The sequence below is a fragment of the Remersonia thermophila genome, chromosome 3, assembly GCF_042764415.1.
Source record: "Remersonia thermophila strain ATCC 22073 chromosome 3, whole genome shotgun sequence".
In the NCBI taxonomy this organism is placed as follows: Eukaryota; Fungi; Ascomycota; class Sordariomycetes; order Sordariales; family Chaetomiaceae; genus Remersonia; species Remersonia thermophila.
In genome coordinates this window covers 1,041,874-1,056,044 of record NC_092219.1, presented here as the reverse complement: position 1 = coordinate 1,056,044, position 14,171 = coordinate 1,041,874, and the positions used below count along the sequence as shown (strand labels likewise).

Here is a 14,171-nt window from a genome sequence, read left to right as displayed (position 1 = left end):
TCCAGGGAGCCTAGGCTAACCCTGCTCTCGCGTGCTGCTGTTGCTGCTCTTTTGTTTTAACGCACACATGGACGCGGCAAAGCACCGCAGCGGCCCCCGCTCAACCCAAAAGCATGCAAAACCAACCCGGTGTATTCCCAAACGCCTTTCCTGCCGTCCAGAATCCTCTCGGGTCCGAGGATTCGAAATCCCGGTCATGCCTCTTCCAACAGGTCGCCGCCTCAGTGGTTCGTCCCGTTGAGAAGCGTGGCCGTCTTGAACGGCTCGACCGGCGCTTGGTTGATGAACTCGGGGAGGCAGCCGGCGCTGGCGGCCACGAAGCCAAGGTACGGCCGCTGCGGACGGAGAGGTTAGCTGGAAAATCGACATCGCGGGGAGGGTGCACTCACGCTCGGGCTCACGACTTGCGACTGATATTCGGCATGGAACTGGGTGCCTGCGACATGGTCAGAACCTTTTCTTCTCGTCTTGCACACGCGCGATCGCTCCTTCGCAGCGGCTTACGTACCGACAAAGAAGGGATGATCCTTGAGCTCAAAGATTTCCATGCGCTGGCCCGTCTCGTCCTTGCCGACGAAGCGAAGGCCCGCCTCCTCCAGCTGGGGGACGAGATCGGGGTTGATCTCGTAGCGGTGGCGATGGCGCTCCTCGATGACGCCGACGCCGCCGTACAGGGCCCGGGCCTTGGACCACTCGGTGCCCTCCTGGAAGATGGTCTTGCGCAGGCCGAGACGCATGGTGCCGCCGAGGTTGTTGCGGTCCAGCTCGGGCATGTAGACGACGACGCGGTCCTTGGCGTTGGCGTCGAACTCCTCCGAGGTGGCCTCGGGCATGCCGCACATGTCGCGGGCGAACTGGATGGCGGCGACCTGGAAGCCGAGGCAGACGCCGAGGAAGGGGATGCCGTTCTCGCGGGCCCACTTGCTCACGAGCATCATGCCCTCGGTGCCGCGGTGGCCAAAGCCTCCGGGCACGATGATGCCCGAGGCGGTCGAGACGTCGTGCCAGGCCTTGTGGTACTTGGCCTGGGCAGGGCCGCCCTTGGCGTGCGGCTCGAGGTCCTCCGAGTCGACCCAGATGAGGTGGAGCTTCCGGCGGATGCGCATGGCCGAGTGCTCGAGGGCCTTGACCACCGAGATGTAGGCGTCGTGGCACTTGACGTACTTGCCGATCAGGGCGATCTTGAGCTCCTCCTGGTACGTCGGCGTCACGACCGACTCCCAGTGGTTCCACAGCGCCTCGCCCTGGGCCACCATCTCCGGGGTGATGTTGAGCTTGTCGAGGGCCAGCTTGGCGCGGAGCTGGGGGATGAGCTTCTGCTGCTTAAGGAGAAGCGGCACCTGGTAGATGGTGGGCATGTCGCGGACGACGAGCACCTGGTCGGCCTGAACCTGGCAGTGGAGGGCGAGCTTGGCGATGGTGGGCTCGGCGAGGGGCGTCTCGCAGCGGCAGGCGACGATGTCGGGGATGAGGCCGTGGCTGCGGATCGACTTGACGGCGTGCTGGGTAGGCTTGGTCTTTTGCTCGCCGTGGACGGTGGGGACGTACGAGACGTGGATGTTCATGAAGTTGTGAGGGCCGGCCTCGTGGCGGACTGTTCAGCGAGGGTCAGCGTCAGGGTCGGTCAGCATGCAAAGGAAAACGCTGCCGCGCGGCCGGGGCGAGGTGAGGGGTTGGGGGGTTGGAGACGTTAGGGAGGGGACGACATACGCTGCGTAAGCGCCTCAATGAAAGGCATCTAGATAGGGGTCAGCTTAACGTTCGTCGAAACAAGGGGAGGCGGGGGGCAAGTACGCTCTCGATATCACCAATGGTGCCGCCGAGCTCGACGATGCACACATCGGGCTCCTGGCTGGAGCCGTCGACGGGGATCTTGGCGACGCGCTTGATCCATTCCTTGATGGAGTCGGTGACGTGCGGCACGATCTGGACCGTCTTGCCGAGGTAGTCGCCGCGGCGCTCCTTCTCGATGACCCTCAAGTAGACCTTGCCGGTGGTGATGTTGTGGTCGCTGGTGAGGCGGACCGAAAGATAGCGCTCGTAGTTGCCGAGGTCAAGGTCTACCTCGCCGCCCGAGGTCAAGACGAAGCACTCTCCGTGCTCGGCGGGGGCCATGAGGCCCGCATCGACCGACACATAGGGATCGATCTTGATGCAGCTGACGCGAAGGCCCAGGGTTTTGAGGAGCTGCGAGCAACGGGGGGTTAGTTAGCAAAACGGCCGTCCCGGAGGGAGCATGACGGTTGGCGTCGAAGCAAGGAGCGTCCTCGGGAGCGGCAGGAGGGTGGTGTACGGACCAGGCCTGTCGACGAAGCAATGATTCCCTTCCCAACACCTAGATGCTCCATCGTCAGCCTGCCAGCCGCCCTGACGCTCCGAGACGAGGAGACCGTGGATGGACGTACCTGAGATGACACCGCCGGTAACGAGAACGTAACGCATCTTGATCGGAAGACGTCTGGTTTGTAAGGATGATATGAGGCTAAGGTGCCGGTGTCGTTACCTAGGGATGGCGGCGGTGTGGGTGGGAGGGGGGGAGGGAAAATTTGAAACGCGACGCGACGAGGGAGCAATGGGCGACGTCTCGTGTGAAGACGGCAAAATCTCCAAAAAATCAAAAGCCAAAAAATGCGGGCGGGGCTGCGGGGTCGTTGATAAGCGTTGATAAGTCGATAAGCCGGCTTATCATGAGTTCGCTAGCTATCAAACCGTTCGGATTCTCCGCATTCTCCACCCGATACAATACGGACGGTAATAACGCTACACACACAGTGGAGACCCATGTTCCGGTCCCGTCGTGATATTCAACCTCCCCCACGAGCCATCATGGTTCATCTCGGAGAGGACGTTCAGAACGAAGACGGGATCCCGGGTGCAAGGAACATTGGTGGCCTCGTTCGGACAGGGAAAACACTAGAAAAATAAAAATAAACAATAAAAAAAAAACTCCCAAAGGATCAAGAAATGTACCATTTCCAAGGCATCCTTGGATCCCACTTACATCAGGGAACATACCGCTGGGAGGGGTTGGCTCCTCTCCCACCTCGTAGATCGTAGAGAGACATAACGACATGAGAACATGAGAAGCATCGCATCCAGACGCATCCATCTCCTCGGCCCTGCTCTGCTCTAACGAACCGCGACGCATGACCAGCTCTCGGCCGCATTCACATCACCCTCCCCGTCCCACACCGCCCGCCGGGGCCACGCGCACACGGGCCTCTGCCGCTTGACCCCCGACGCCGGGTCCTTGAGCTCGTTCCACGCCGTCGCCACGATGCTGTCGACGGCCGCGCCGCGCTCCACCCACTCGATGAGCGCCTTGAGCGCGTTGTGCCGGGCGTCGTCGAACCCGGGCACCGGCGCCACCCCGCTGCCCATGAAGCCCGCCTGGAACGCCGCGCCAAAGTTCCACGGCGCGTCCACCGCCGTGTTCCAGCAGTGCTGCAGGCCGGGCACGAGGAACAGCCGCAGGAAGTCGTCGATGCCGCCCGCTCCGTCGTCTCCCGCTCCCGCTGCCGCTGCCGCTGCCGCCCCCGCCAGCGCCGCCGCCGTGCGCGCGTAAAACAGCTCCGTCCCCTTGGTCGGGACCAGCCCGTCCGCCATGCCGTGGTACAGGATGATCTTGCCGCCGCGGTCCCGGACCCGCGCCAGGGCCGCGTGGTCGTCCGCCGTGGCGTCGCCGGGGTTGCGGGCCTCGGCCGTCCGGACCACGTCCGCGTCGAACGTCCGCCAGTCCCAGTCGGGGTCGTCAAAGAGGAAATCGCGCGCGTATCCGACCCCGTACGGAGACGGCTCCGTCCCGTTGACGAGGTACGTCCACTGCTTCTCCGACGAGACGGTGAGGCCGGGGTGGAGAAGCGTCCGGTTGCCGTCGTGGCCGCCGTGGCCGTCGTGGCCGGGGAGGTACCCTGCGCTCGCGTCAGCGGTTTCCGTGGGGCAATGTTTGATCCGCGGCGTGCATGTCATGCCGCTTGCTTGCTTTGCTTACAGTCGCTGTAGATTTTCCGGACCGTCTCCAGCTGCGCGGCGTTGAGGCAGCCGTCCGTCGGGGCATCCTCGCCGCCCTCCTCGGGGCAGAGCAGACGGCGCAGGTCCGGCGCGCACGCCTCCGGGCTGCCGACGATCCCATCCGCGACGCCGTCCGCCGCGTCGCACTGCCGGACCACCTCCTCGGCGAGCACCGTCAGGTTGTGCGGCGTGAGCTTCTGCGGCCCGTCCTCGGGGAGGTGGTTGTACACGCCCACCTGCGCGATGTACGGGTTGAGGTGCGTCACCCACCACGCCGGCGCGCCGATCAGCGCCCCGTCGAAGCTGCCCGGGAACAGCTGCAGCTCCTTGAGCCCCTGCCGTCCGCCCGTCGAGCAGCCGCTGTAGTACGTCCGCGCGAGCGTCTGGCCGGCCGGGGCGTAGTAGGCCGCCACGAGCCGCTTGCCCAGGACGGTGGACCCGTGCATCGCCCGCCAGCCCCAGTCCGCTTTCGCCTCCGGGTTGCCGCGCGCCCAGGTGCTGTTGGTGCTCGTCGAGTTGTGCCCCGTGTCGGTGGACAGGGCGGCCATGCCGGAGCGGACGCCAACGGCCCTGGACCGCACGTCAGCCATCCCGCTCGCTCCCTCGCCCCCCGAGGCATACCTGCGCAGGCAAATCATCCCCTCGGTGACGCGCCGGAGAAGAAAAGAGCGTACATGTCAAGCCAGTTCACCCCGCCGGCCCAGCCGCCGTTCCCCACCACCAGCAGCCGCCTGTCCCACGCCTCCGGGAGAAACACCCCGAACCTGTACGAGCTCCTCCCGCCGCCGCCGGTGCTGCTCGCGACCTTGACCGTCACGGCGCACAGCGCGGGCAGGTCGGTCGGGTTGGTCTTGTAGGCCGGGTTCGCGCCCTCCACCTCGCCTGCCTCGCCGCCCGCGGGGACCACGGTGGCGTTCTCGATCGTGATGGCATGCTCTGGCGAGTCCAGAGCAGCGAAAAAGGTGGACGGCTCGCAGGGTAGGTGTGGCGTTGGGGCCAGGGGTGCCACGCCGGGAGGTGGTGGTGGCGGCGGCGGCGGCGAGAGTTGAGACGATACATGGCGATCACGGTGGAACGATGGGAAGCGGACGGCGAAGGCGTCCGAGGAAAAGGCGAAAAACATGGCAGCCGCCGCTGCGAATGCTGAGGGGGAGAAAAGCATGGTGAGCTTGGGCCTTGTTTTGATTGTTGTCCGGGGACGAGTAGGTGGTGGTGGTGATAGGGGTGGTGGTGGAAAAAAGGGGGGGGTTATTTTTTCATATGGTTCCCAAGAACGGTGCTGATGAGCTGCATCATACTCCCACGCTGATGGCTAGGTTGACGTGGACCTCATGAGATGGAACCCGTCCGTCCCTTTGGGAAGTGTGTCCTCACGGAGCGAGATGCGTGGGTTGACTGTGACCCTGATCACCCTGCCGTGGCTGGCTTCAGGGGCCCTCGCAGATGCCGACGCCATCGCCTTCCCAAGAATTGATGGCCAACGCTGGATGACTTACCAGACACGAAAAGGACCCTCCCCGCACCCGGAGCGCTCACACGCCCCTCGCGGCTGGGTGACGCGGCACCGACGACGGGTGCAACGCTGGCGGCTTTCCCCTCGGCACGCCGAGATGGGGGCTCGTCAACCCCTGCCATGATCCTCTGCGACAGGAGCTCCTAGAAGACAACAACAAACCCTTGACGAAGGCACCTCGGCAGCGGGAAGCTCTTCACGAGAGGGGGGGGATATGCGAACGGATGGCTAAAACCCCGCGGCATTCGATCCCGGCGACTTTCTGGTAATGAGGATTGATTGTGCAAATCGTGGCCATGTAACGCCGGGTGCGTACTTGGGGAGCGGAGTCGGCCTCCGGATGTTCTCACGGATGAAGGCGCTAATAACGGGGGGTTGCCATGCCCTCGATCGGCTTCGGCGTTGTCCAACTCGGCTAGCGCCCGGGCCCGGTGCCGATGAGCCGCGGCTCGGGTCTCCATTCCCGGCGCTAACCCGGCCGAACGGCTCCGCTGCTTCGCACTTGTGCGCTTCCACCCTGGGCTCTGCTGCGACGTTGAAGGAGTATGGTATTCAACAGCGGGCTTGGGCCCTATTGCGTAGTACCTTTGTTGCTTCTTACAGTCCGGAAAGGAGGGAGGGTTTCAGCCGGGCGGCTACGGAGGGATGGCATATCGAGGTGAAGAGCAATGCCACGCATCCATCCCGTCTCCAACCGCTGGCTGCCCGTGCCGGAGGCTCCTACGAAAGCCGCCGCGGTCGCCAGAACTCGCGACGACCCGGAACGACATGTACGGCCGCGCTTTGGAAAGCCCTCGATGTCTCATCGCTGCCTCACAGCTTATATAACCTCACATTCCTCCCGCCCCCTTCCCGCATCAACTTCTCGTTCCACCTCCCATACATCACCCTCAGCCCGATCATGCAGGCCATCGCCACCAACAACATGGCCGCGTTGACCCAGTGCCCCGTGGGATACCCCCGGTCCCGCTCCTCTGCTTTGTAGATCCACACCCCCGGGATTTGACCCATCGTGGACCCGAGGCTGATGCCCAACGCGATGGTCAGCCCGACGGACGCCGTGGTGTGCACGCTGCAGGTGAGCCAGCCGAGGACGGGCGGTATGCACCCAAAGGATCCCGCCGCGGCGATGACGAGGGTGCCGTAGCGCGCGTGATACGCATCGGGCGGCAGCAAGGCGGAAGCCACGAACCCGACGACGCCGAGGAGCGCGGTGGCGCTGCTGTGCAGGGCGCGCGCGTTGTGGCGGTCGGCCGAGTAGGAGACGAGGACCTGGACGACTGCGCGCACGCCCCCCCGGTGTCAGCCGACGTCCCGATTCCGGGGCGGTTTTCAGGGCGGGCGGGCCGATCTTGACTCACCATAGCCGGCCACGTACGGCGGCACCGTCAAGAGCTGGGCGTTCAGGTCCTTGAAGCCCAGGCCCGAGACGATGGACGGGGCAAAGAGCGACAGCGAGCTGAAGGGCACGCAGGTGCAGAACAGGATGGCGTAGTGCACGTACAGGCGGGCGTCGAGCAGCGTCGCTTTGGCGTCGGCCCAGGTCATGGTGCGATGGGATCGGTGGCTCCCCTCGACCGCCAGCCTCGCCGCCGCCACCTCGCGCTGCCTCGGGTTCTTGAGCGCCTCGTCCGGGTAGTCGGGCAGGAAGAACCACACGAGCAGCGCCGACACGCACGACGGCGCGCCCTCGACGATGAACAGCCACCGCCACGCCGACAGCCCCGCCAGGCCGTTCATGCCGCTCCCCACGGCGTAGGCGATGGCCCCGCCAAAGGCGCCGGCCAGCGTCGCGCTGGCCAGGATGAAGGCGATCCTCACGCTGCGCTCGTCGCCCCGGTACCAAAAGGTCAGGTAGTACATGAGGCCCGGGAACAGGCCCGCCTCGAAGACGCCGAGCAGGAAGCGCACCCCGGCGGCGCCCGCGAAGGAGGTGACCCCGCCGAGGCCCATGGTGACGCTCCCCCAGGCCACCATCAGGAAGGCGAGCCAGCGGGAAGGACGGAGCTTCTTGAGGAGCATGTTGGAGGGGACCTCAAAGAGGGCGTAGGCGACGAGGAAGATCATGAGGGCGATGTTGAACTCTGCGGCACGCGTCAGCCCGTCGGCCACCGCGCCGACCCGAGCACAAAAAGGAAAAGGGGGGGGGAAAGGCGTGCTGCTCACGGTAATGGGTTGCCCCGATCTCGGTCTGCATGTCGTTCCCCGTCGACGCGTTCAGGATGCGCGCGTTGCCGATGTTGGAGCGGTCGAGGTAGCAGAGGAGGTAGATGAAGGCGGACAGCGGGATGATGGTCAGGTCCTGGCGCCAGAGGAGGGCGCGCTCCTCGCCGCGCGTGTAAGAGGTCGCGGCATCGTCCGTCTCCGCCTGCGCATGCCGACGGGCACCGGTCAGCTTCGAACCATGGTCGTGCCACCGTGCTCGCGAAGCGTGCTCACCTCGTCGGCCGTCACCTCGGGGGACTTTGGGTCAGCAGGTGGAGCGACACCCGCGGCCTTTTCGGGGTCGCGATCGTAGGCTTGGTTGGACGCCATGAAGAACGCTGGCTACAAAGGGTAAATCACCAGGACCGGCCTTGAGCAAGTGCGCGATGGCAAACCGCCGCGGGCGAGGCTTGTTCCTAGCCGCCACGATCATATACGCAGTACTAACTACCCAAGAGGCCGGGAAGAAGACCGACACGGCTCCGTGATCATGGGGCCGGCGCAACTCAGACATCCGGTGACCCGCTGCGTCTCATGCTTTTTTGTTCTTCGTGTTGCAATGGACGATCGCAATGTGAGACGGAGCCGGCCAAGCTGTAAGACACCTTGCAAGACAAGACAAGACAATGACGCGCTCCGTACTGCGTACGCAGCACTTCATAGCACACCGTCGCGCACTTCCCGCCAGCCTCGGGGTCTGCCGACTGAAACAACCAAGAGCGGGATTTCCCGACCCGTCCACCATCCCAACTTCATCGTACTGCGTACTATAGTGGTGGCCTTGGCTTTGGCTGCCCCTTGAGGCCGGAACGGTGTCTTCCTGGGTCTAGACCCCGGAGTCGCAAAGTTCTTGTGTTGGTACAGAGACGGTATTCTCCAACCGACCGGGCCTCGAATGCCTTTCTGCGTTGCCGTGTCTCAACTGCGCGCCTCTCTGCGTGCGTGTTTGGCACAGGCAGCCGATGGGGCTCGGGTCTCTGATGAGGAATGCTCCCCGACAAACATGCCGTGGCTGCGTCGTGGGCCAGCATCTCGCTTTCAACACGCCATCTCGCATCTTCAAGCCCAGGAACCGGGAACCGCCTCGACGAAGGCTTGGTTGCAATCGAGGAGAGAGAGGCCCCCGTTCCACCCACCTCGTTGTGATTCAGGACGCTCGTCGGTACGAGGAATTCCTGGTTGTCAATGGAAGCATTCTTCAGCGTCGCAGCCACCCAATAGCGTGACCTGATGGGAAGTCGAGCTCCGCACGCAAGTGTCAGACGTACAATCCAGCTGACGAACGTTCGGTTGGGGGAATTATCCCATACGGCTACCGCCCAGGTATCTACAGGAGCGTGTATAATCAGAGAGCATCTCGCAAGAAGTAGTAGCACCCTGGGCAGGGCATTTGAATACGTAGGCGAGCGGAGCTCCTCTCTACTTCTTTTGACTCGTTTCGCAAGGTATTCTTACCCCTAGAGGTCGGCGCCCGACTAGATATTTATGCTTTGTGTAGCAGACGGGGCATGAACTGTGGCTGCTGGAGAAGGAGAAGCGACATGATAGACCGGAGGATGGCGGGGGCGTTGTTCAAAGCGGTATCAGCGCCCTGGCAGAAGCAGAAGGGAAGGCCCAGTGATAGGGCAGCAGGCTGACGCGAACACTAATAGCGGATGAGGCCCATCATCAGCAGCGTCTCTTGTAGCGGCGTGCCCTTGTTACCAAAGCAGCCAACATAGCGGACCGCTAGGGCGATATCGGCCCTACGGACGGCCCTCCAGCACCTAAATACACTCTCGTATCCACTTATACATGGTACTGAGTTATCTCACTATTTCCTTGACGCTTTTACTACGTTCCCTTGAGGAAGATTGTTTGATTCCTGGAAGAAGTGGGTAGCGGTATTCCGGACGACAGTCTCTGCATCGGCAACTCGTTATTACAGATCGCTATCCTAGTCTTCTGGAAAACGCATATTAATTACCACAACGGAAGACGAGTCGTTGGTTGCAATAGTAAAAGCAAATGCTCTTTCTCTGGTGTTCATTCAAGAAGGGCTTTCTAGAGCTTGATGCTTCCGCTTTCCAGTTGGTGGTCTAAGAAGAATGATCTGGAAATCCTTTGTAAACGACCATCTTTGCTTTTCTTTAGGAGATGCCAGGGAAGGGCGCAGCACCCGTCCATTCTCGAGATACCAGAAGCGATGCCGGCAAGGTTGGGGTTTCGTCGCTTGCGCTGGACTCTGCAGCATCTAGAGGCACATAAGCAGAGCAAACCGCGAAGGGGTATCGTTCCAAGGAAGACCCGGGACTTGGGTGCAGCCCAATACACAAACACCGGCCCACGGGAGCGCTGCTTGCGGCACGCATGGGAGAGCCAGATCAGCACTACCGTCCATCGACGAGACGAAACCAGCCAGGTCGCCAGCTCTGCTTATACCGTTGGATGCTCGAGAGAGTTTGGCCAGGCCTGGTAGTTCGGTCTCGGCCCTCCACCCCGGCACCTCGAGGCCGCGACGACTACGCCGGCCCCCTACGGTCGCGCACGCGCGGGAGGCGAGGGAAGCATAGGACGGTCTTGACCTGACCACGGACATTGTGCATTTGTTTTAAGAGAAGCCTTCCGTCGTTGCACGAGAGGGAGTTCGCCTGACGCCCGTTCCTTCGTCCCGGGCTTCCAAGCAATCCTCGCCACGAGCCTGGGAAGATGTCCACTGGCTCGCTGCGCTGTCACGAGGCATCCTTGGGGCATGGTCTTCGGAATAGAAATACATCACAGGGCAGTGCATTTGCGTTGAAATCGTCTCTTGTCTACCTGTCTCCTGTTCTCCTGTCTAGGTCACCGACGATCAGAGCACCAGCAGCCCCGCCACAGCGCCCGCCGCCGCCGCCGCCGCCGCCGCCAACCCTTGGCCAGCCCACCTCGCAGCGCCGTTCTCGTCGTCGGCCGCGGCGCTGCTCGTCCTGGTGGGGGCGGCGCCCGTCGTGGTGGTGGAGGGGGAGGAGCCGCCGGGGGCCGAGCGCTTGGACTCGACGCAAGGGACGAAGCCGTTGTTGGTCGGGGCGTCGGTGTGGGTGATGGCGCCGACGTAGACGCACTCGCCGTTGAGCTTCGGGTTGAAGACGACCCTGTCGGGACCGGGGGAGTCTTGGAGCGGTTAGCAAGCCAGGGGGGACGGAAGAGAAGAGGAAGAACGACGACATACTGCCCGCGAACAAGGCGCCGCTGCTGAGGATGGGGAACTCCTGGTAGGGCCCGGCGGCGGCGAACTGGATGCCCTCAAAGTTCCTGAAGGCATGGGGGTAGTTTTGGCGGCCGACCTGCCTGCCGGCGGCGTGCAGGCGGCAGCCCTCGGCGACGGCCGCGTCGACGTCGTCGCGCGAGTACGTGTTCCGGCCGCACGTCACCTGGTCGAGGGACGCGGTGCCCTGGCGCGGCCGGAGCGCGGGGACCGCGTCGGCGGCGGCGAGCGAGGAGAGGGTCAAGAGCGCCCAGGTCAGGGCGGTGGTGAGGCCGCGCATGGTGACGGGGATTCCTGGTGGGTGAGGCGTGGGCGGTTCGGATGCGGATACGGACCGAGGGACGGAAGGATCACGGAGGCGGGAATGGCAATGCGTTTACAGGAGGGTGGTTAGGTACCATAGACGCTCTCTCACGGTTCCCACGGGATGGCGGAAAATTGCATGACGGCGCGCGACGTGGACCTGACCGAGTCTAAAACATGCCAACCCAGCCTAACTTTCAGCCGGGATTCAGGGCGGCGGATGGGTCGTGCCAAGGCCGCGCAGCCCCTGTGTATTATTCTAGTAGCACGCTAGCCGCTGAGGTCTTTCTGCTGGTGAATGGAAGCAAAAGCTTCCGCCCCACAGATGCTCGGTTGCGTCCGGCGGGACGGGAGTCTCGGCTCCCGCCGGTTTCTTCTACCTAGGTACGAAGTGTTTCGGTTCAAAGCACCGAACCGAGAGAAAAAGACAGAAAAAAAAAAAAGTAAAGAACCTGATCCGGGCGTGGAAGTGGGAGTGGGAGTAGGAGAGGGAGCGGGAGTGGGAATGGGTGGCCTCCAACGGCTGAGCGACCACCTACCGACCGAACCGGGCTGGCTTGAGGACAAAAAGGGCACGGGGCGGCAGAAAGGACGGAACGAGCCTAAAGGTAATTTGACGTACGCAGTACTGAGGTAACTCACGGGCTGAGCTGAGCTGATAGGTACTGTGTAATACGCCGTGCCTTGCCTGGCCTGTCAAAGTGGATCTCAGCTGACGGGCGGCCCGTTACGTCGGGCCAAAACATGCGCGTCCTCCTCCACTCTCCACCTCGAGCTGGAATGCATGGAATGGGAAGGTGGGGGGGGAGGGGAGCGGGCCGCGGCGAGGAAGAATTGCCATGACGACGCCCGCGTTCGGCGGGAAGCTGTCTCCAACAACCACCCGGCGGCGCTTCGTCAGCACGATACTACTCTTACCACCGTTATTGGCTTCGGCTAGCCTCGTAGATCCGGCCCTGCTCTACACGCCCACGTACCGCCAGCGAGGATTCCGAACCCGCCCCGGCGGCTCTTCAGCACCCCGCCCTCCGCTTGGCCCCCATCTCGTCGCATCCTTCTCTCCCCGGGCTCGCCTCGACCCCCACCCCAGAATGGCCACCCAGCCCACCACCGCCGGGGACGATACCGCCGCCGACGCCGCCTCCTCCCAGACCTTCGACGCCCTCCTCGCGCCTCTCGCCGACCCGTCCGCCGCAGGCACCGCACCCGCCGTCGCGGCGATCGTGCAGGCCGTCAACGACCGCGCCGGCCGCCTGTCGGACGCCCAGCAGGTCGAGAACCTTGGGTGGGATCTCTCGTGCGCCGTGCTGGACGCGGCCGGGCGGCTGCCGCACGACCGCCAGGGCGCGCTGCTCGAGTTCGTCCGGCAGCTGACGGCCACGGCGCCGCGGGGCCCCGACGGCGCGCCGCTGACCTTTCGGGGCGAGCCGCTGTGGAGGACGATCCCCGGGTTCGGATGGGCCGTGAGGGATTGGTTCAACTTTGGTGCGTCAGGGGTCCCGCCGCCCGGACGGTTCGGTTCCGCGTCTTGAAGGTGCTCGTGGCTAACCACAACGCGCGCATCCCCCCCGCGTGCCAGACGCTGACGACCCGTCCGCCACGCCTCAGCAGCACGCCGAGCGGCTCAACACGGTCGCCTTCCTGGCCCGGCTGACCGAGTTCGCCGCCGCCGCCGGCGGGCCGCCGCAGCTGAGCTTCGCGCTCATGGCGCTGTGGTCGATCCGGGCGGCCCTCGAGGACGGCGGCGCCGAGGGCCGGTACTCGCGCTCCGCGGTCGCCCTGGCGGCCACGTGGATCGCGCTCTCGGGCCGGGTGCTCCGGGAGCTTTCGGCGCGCGGCGAGCCGATGCCCGGCAGGACGGCCGTCCCGGGCGCCAGGTTCGGCGACCGTGGTTGGAACGGGTTCAGCGAGGACCGGTGGCAGGTGTGGAAGGCGGAGATGGAGGCGGCTCGGGACAGGCTTGCGCCGGATGAGACCGTTCAAGCGGCGGTGCGCGTCATGAGCGAGCTGTAAAGGGTTTTCTTTCTTTTTTTTTTCCTTTTGCAACCCCTGGGCGGGCTGGTTGGCTGTCGTCGTCTTCGTCTTCCTTCTCATGATGATGATGATGATGATGATTATGATGGAAAAGCAGCGTGTGCAAGGTCACGGCTCGCACGTGCTTCCCTAGGACATACCCTCTTCGTTCATGAGCTTCGCAATGCTCATGTCCGTTGGCCGCGAAGGCTGACGAATATCAAGACCAGGGCCGATGAGATATCAAGAGCGGCAGAGCCGTGATACTGGGGATCTCTGGTCCTGGAGACGGCCCGGGTGGCAAAAAAAAGAGGAAAAAAAAAAAAAAAAAGACAGAAAGAAAAGCAACGGTCGAGGCCAACCGGCCATCCTTTCTCGCGTGAGAAGCCTTTCTTTTCTGTCGGGCCCAGCGCGAGATTCCGCCTTGGGTGCCGCGGGTCATCCCAGAGCGTAGGCGACGCTCGGGGAGGCGCATGGCGCCGGTACAAGGCCGGCCGCCCGCCAGGGGAAGCCGGCCGCAGGATGCCCACACAAAAAGATTCGGCCTGCAGCTGCCTGCGGCTCGCGTCCCAGGGTGCTACCGTACCGTGGTATTACCTATGTACATGCCTACTACAGAGAGTACGCAGTATGTCGACGTGCTGCGGTACGGAGGCTCTACCGTACTATGCATCATACAGTACACATTACGCGAGCGCCGGAAATTGAAGGCCCTTCCTGGGCCGCGGTTGGGAACACGGACGGCTTGATGCCGATCGATCCCCGGAACGGAGGGGGGCTTCCCACGCTGCAACCCAAGGTCGCCTCCCCCCCCCCGGTCCCCGCGATGGCGGATGTTGTCCACGGCCCGGGTTTTCGCCGACGGGTTCCCCGGCCCATCATGTTCAGTTGTCGCGCCCCTCT

The 14,171-nt window shown here is 63.6% G+C and overlaps 5 protein-coding genes across 5 annotated transcripts; 1 reads left to right on the top strand and 4 right to left on the bottom strand.

Moving 5' to 3' along the window:
• Positions 1–221: 221 nt before the first annotated feature.
• Positions 222–2,442, bottom strand: VTJ83DRAFT_3109 (uncharacterized protein; the record flags this gene model as incomplete). The annotated part of the gene is made up of 7 exons (XM_071009454.1): positions 222–335; positions 390–436; positions 509–1,594; positions 1,711–1,738; positions 1,795–2,187; positions 2,298–2,335; positions 2,406–2,442. 7 exons carry the CDS (start codon positions 2,440–2,442, stop codon positions 222–224), a joined length of 1,743 nt encoding a protein of 580 aa, XP_070866990.1.
• A 687-nt stretch (positions 2,443–3,129) lies between these two features.
• VTJ83DRAFT_3108 (uncharacterized protein) lies at positions 3,130–5,173 on the bottom strand (the record flags this gene model as incomplete). The annotated part of the gene is made up of 3 exons (XM_071009453.1): positions 3,130–3,911; positions 3,992–4,581; positions 4,686–5,173. The coding sequence occupies 3 exons, from the start codon at positions 5,171–5,173 to the stop codon at positions 3,130–3,132; spliced, it is 1,860 nt and encodes a 619-aa protein (XP_070866989.1).
• A 1,164-nt stretch (positions 5,174–6,337) lies between these two features.
• On the bottom strand, positions 6,338–8,059 carry VTJ83DRAFT_3107 (uncharacterized protein; the record flags this gene model as incomplete). The annotated part of the gene is made up of 4 exons (XM_071009452.1): positions 6,338–6,804; positions 6,886–7,608; positions 7,691–7,892; positions 7,964–8,059. 4 exons carry the CDS (start codon positions 8,057–8,059, stop codon positions 6,338–6,340), a joined length of 1,488 nt encoding a protein of 495 aa, XP_070866988.1.
• Positions 8,060–10,559: 2,500 nt separating this feature from the next.
• VTJ83DRAFT_3106 (uncharacterized protein) lies at positions 10,560–11,232 on the bottom strand (the record flags this gene model as incomplete). Its single annotated transcript, XM_071009451.1, has 2 exons — positions 10,560–10,858; positions 10,917–11,232. 2 exons carry the CDS (start codon positions 11,230–11,232, stop codon positions 10,560–10,562), a joined length of 615 nt encoding a protein of 204 aa, XP_070866987.1.
• Positions 11,233–12,346: 1,114 nt separating this feature from the next.
• VTJ83DRAFT_3105 (uncharacterized protein) lies at positions 12,347–13,268 on the top strand (the record flags this gene model as incomplete). Its single annotated transcript, XM_071009450.1, has 2 exons — positions 12,347–12,740; positions 12,835–13,268. The coding sequence occupies 2 exons, from the start codon at positions 12,347–12,349 to the stop codon at positions 13,266–13,268; spliced, it is 828 nt and encodes a 275-aa protein (XP_070866986.1).
• Between the last annotated feature and the right edge of the window lie 903 nt (positions 13,269–14,171).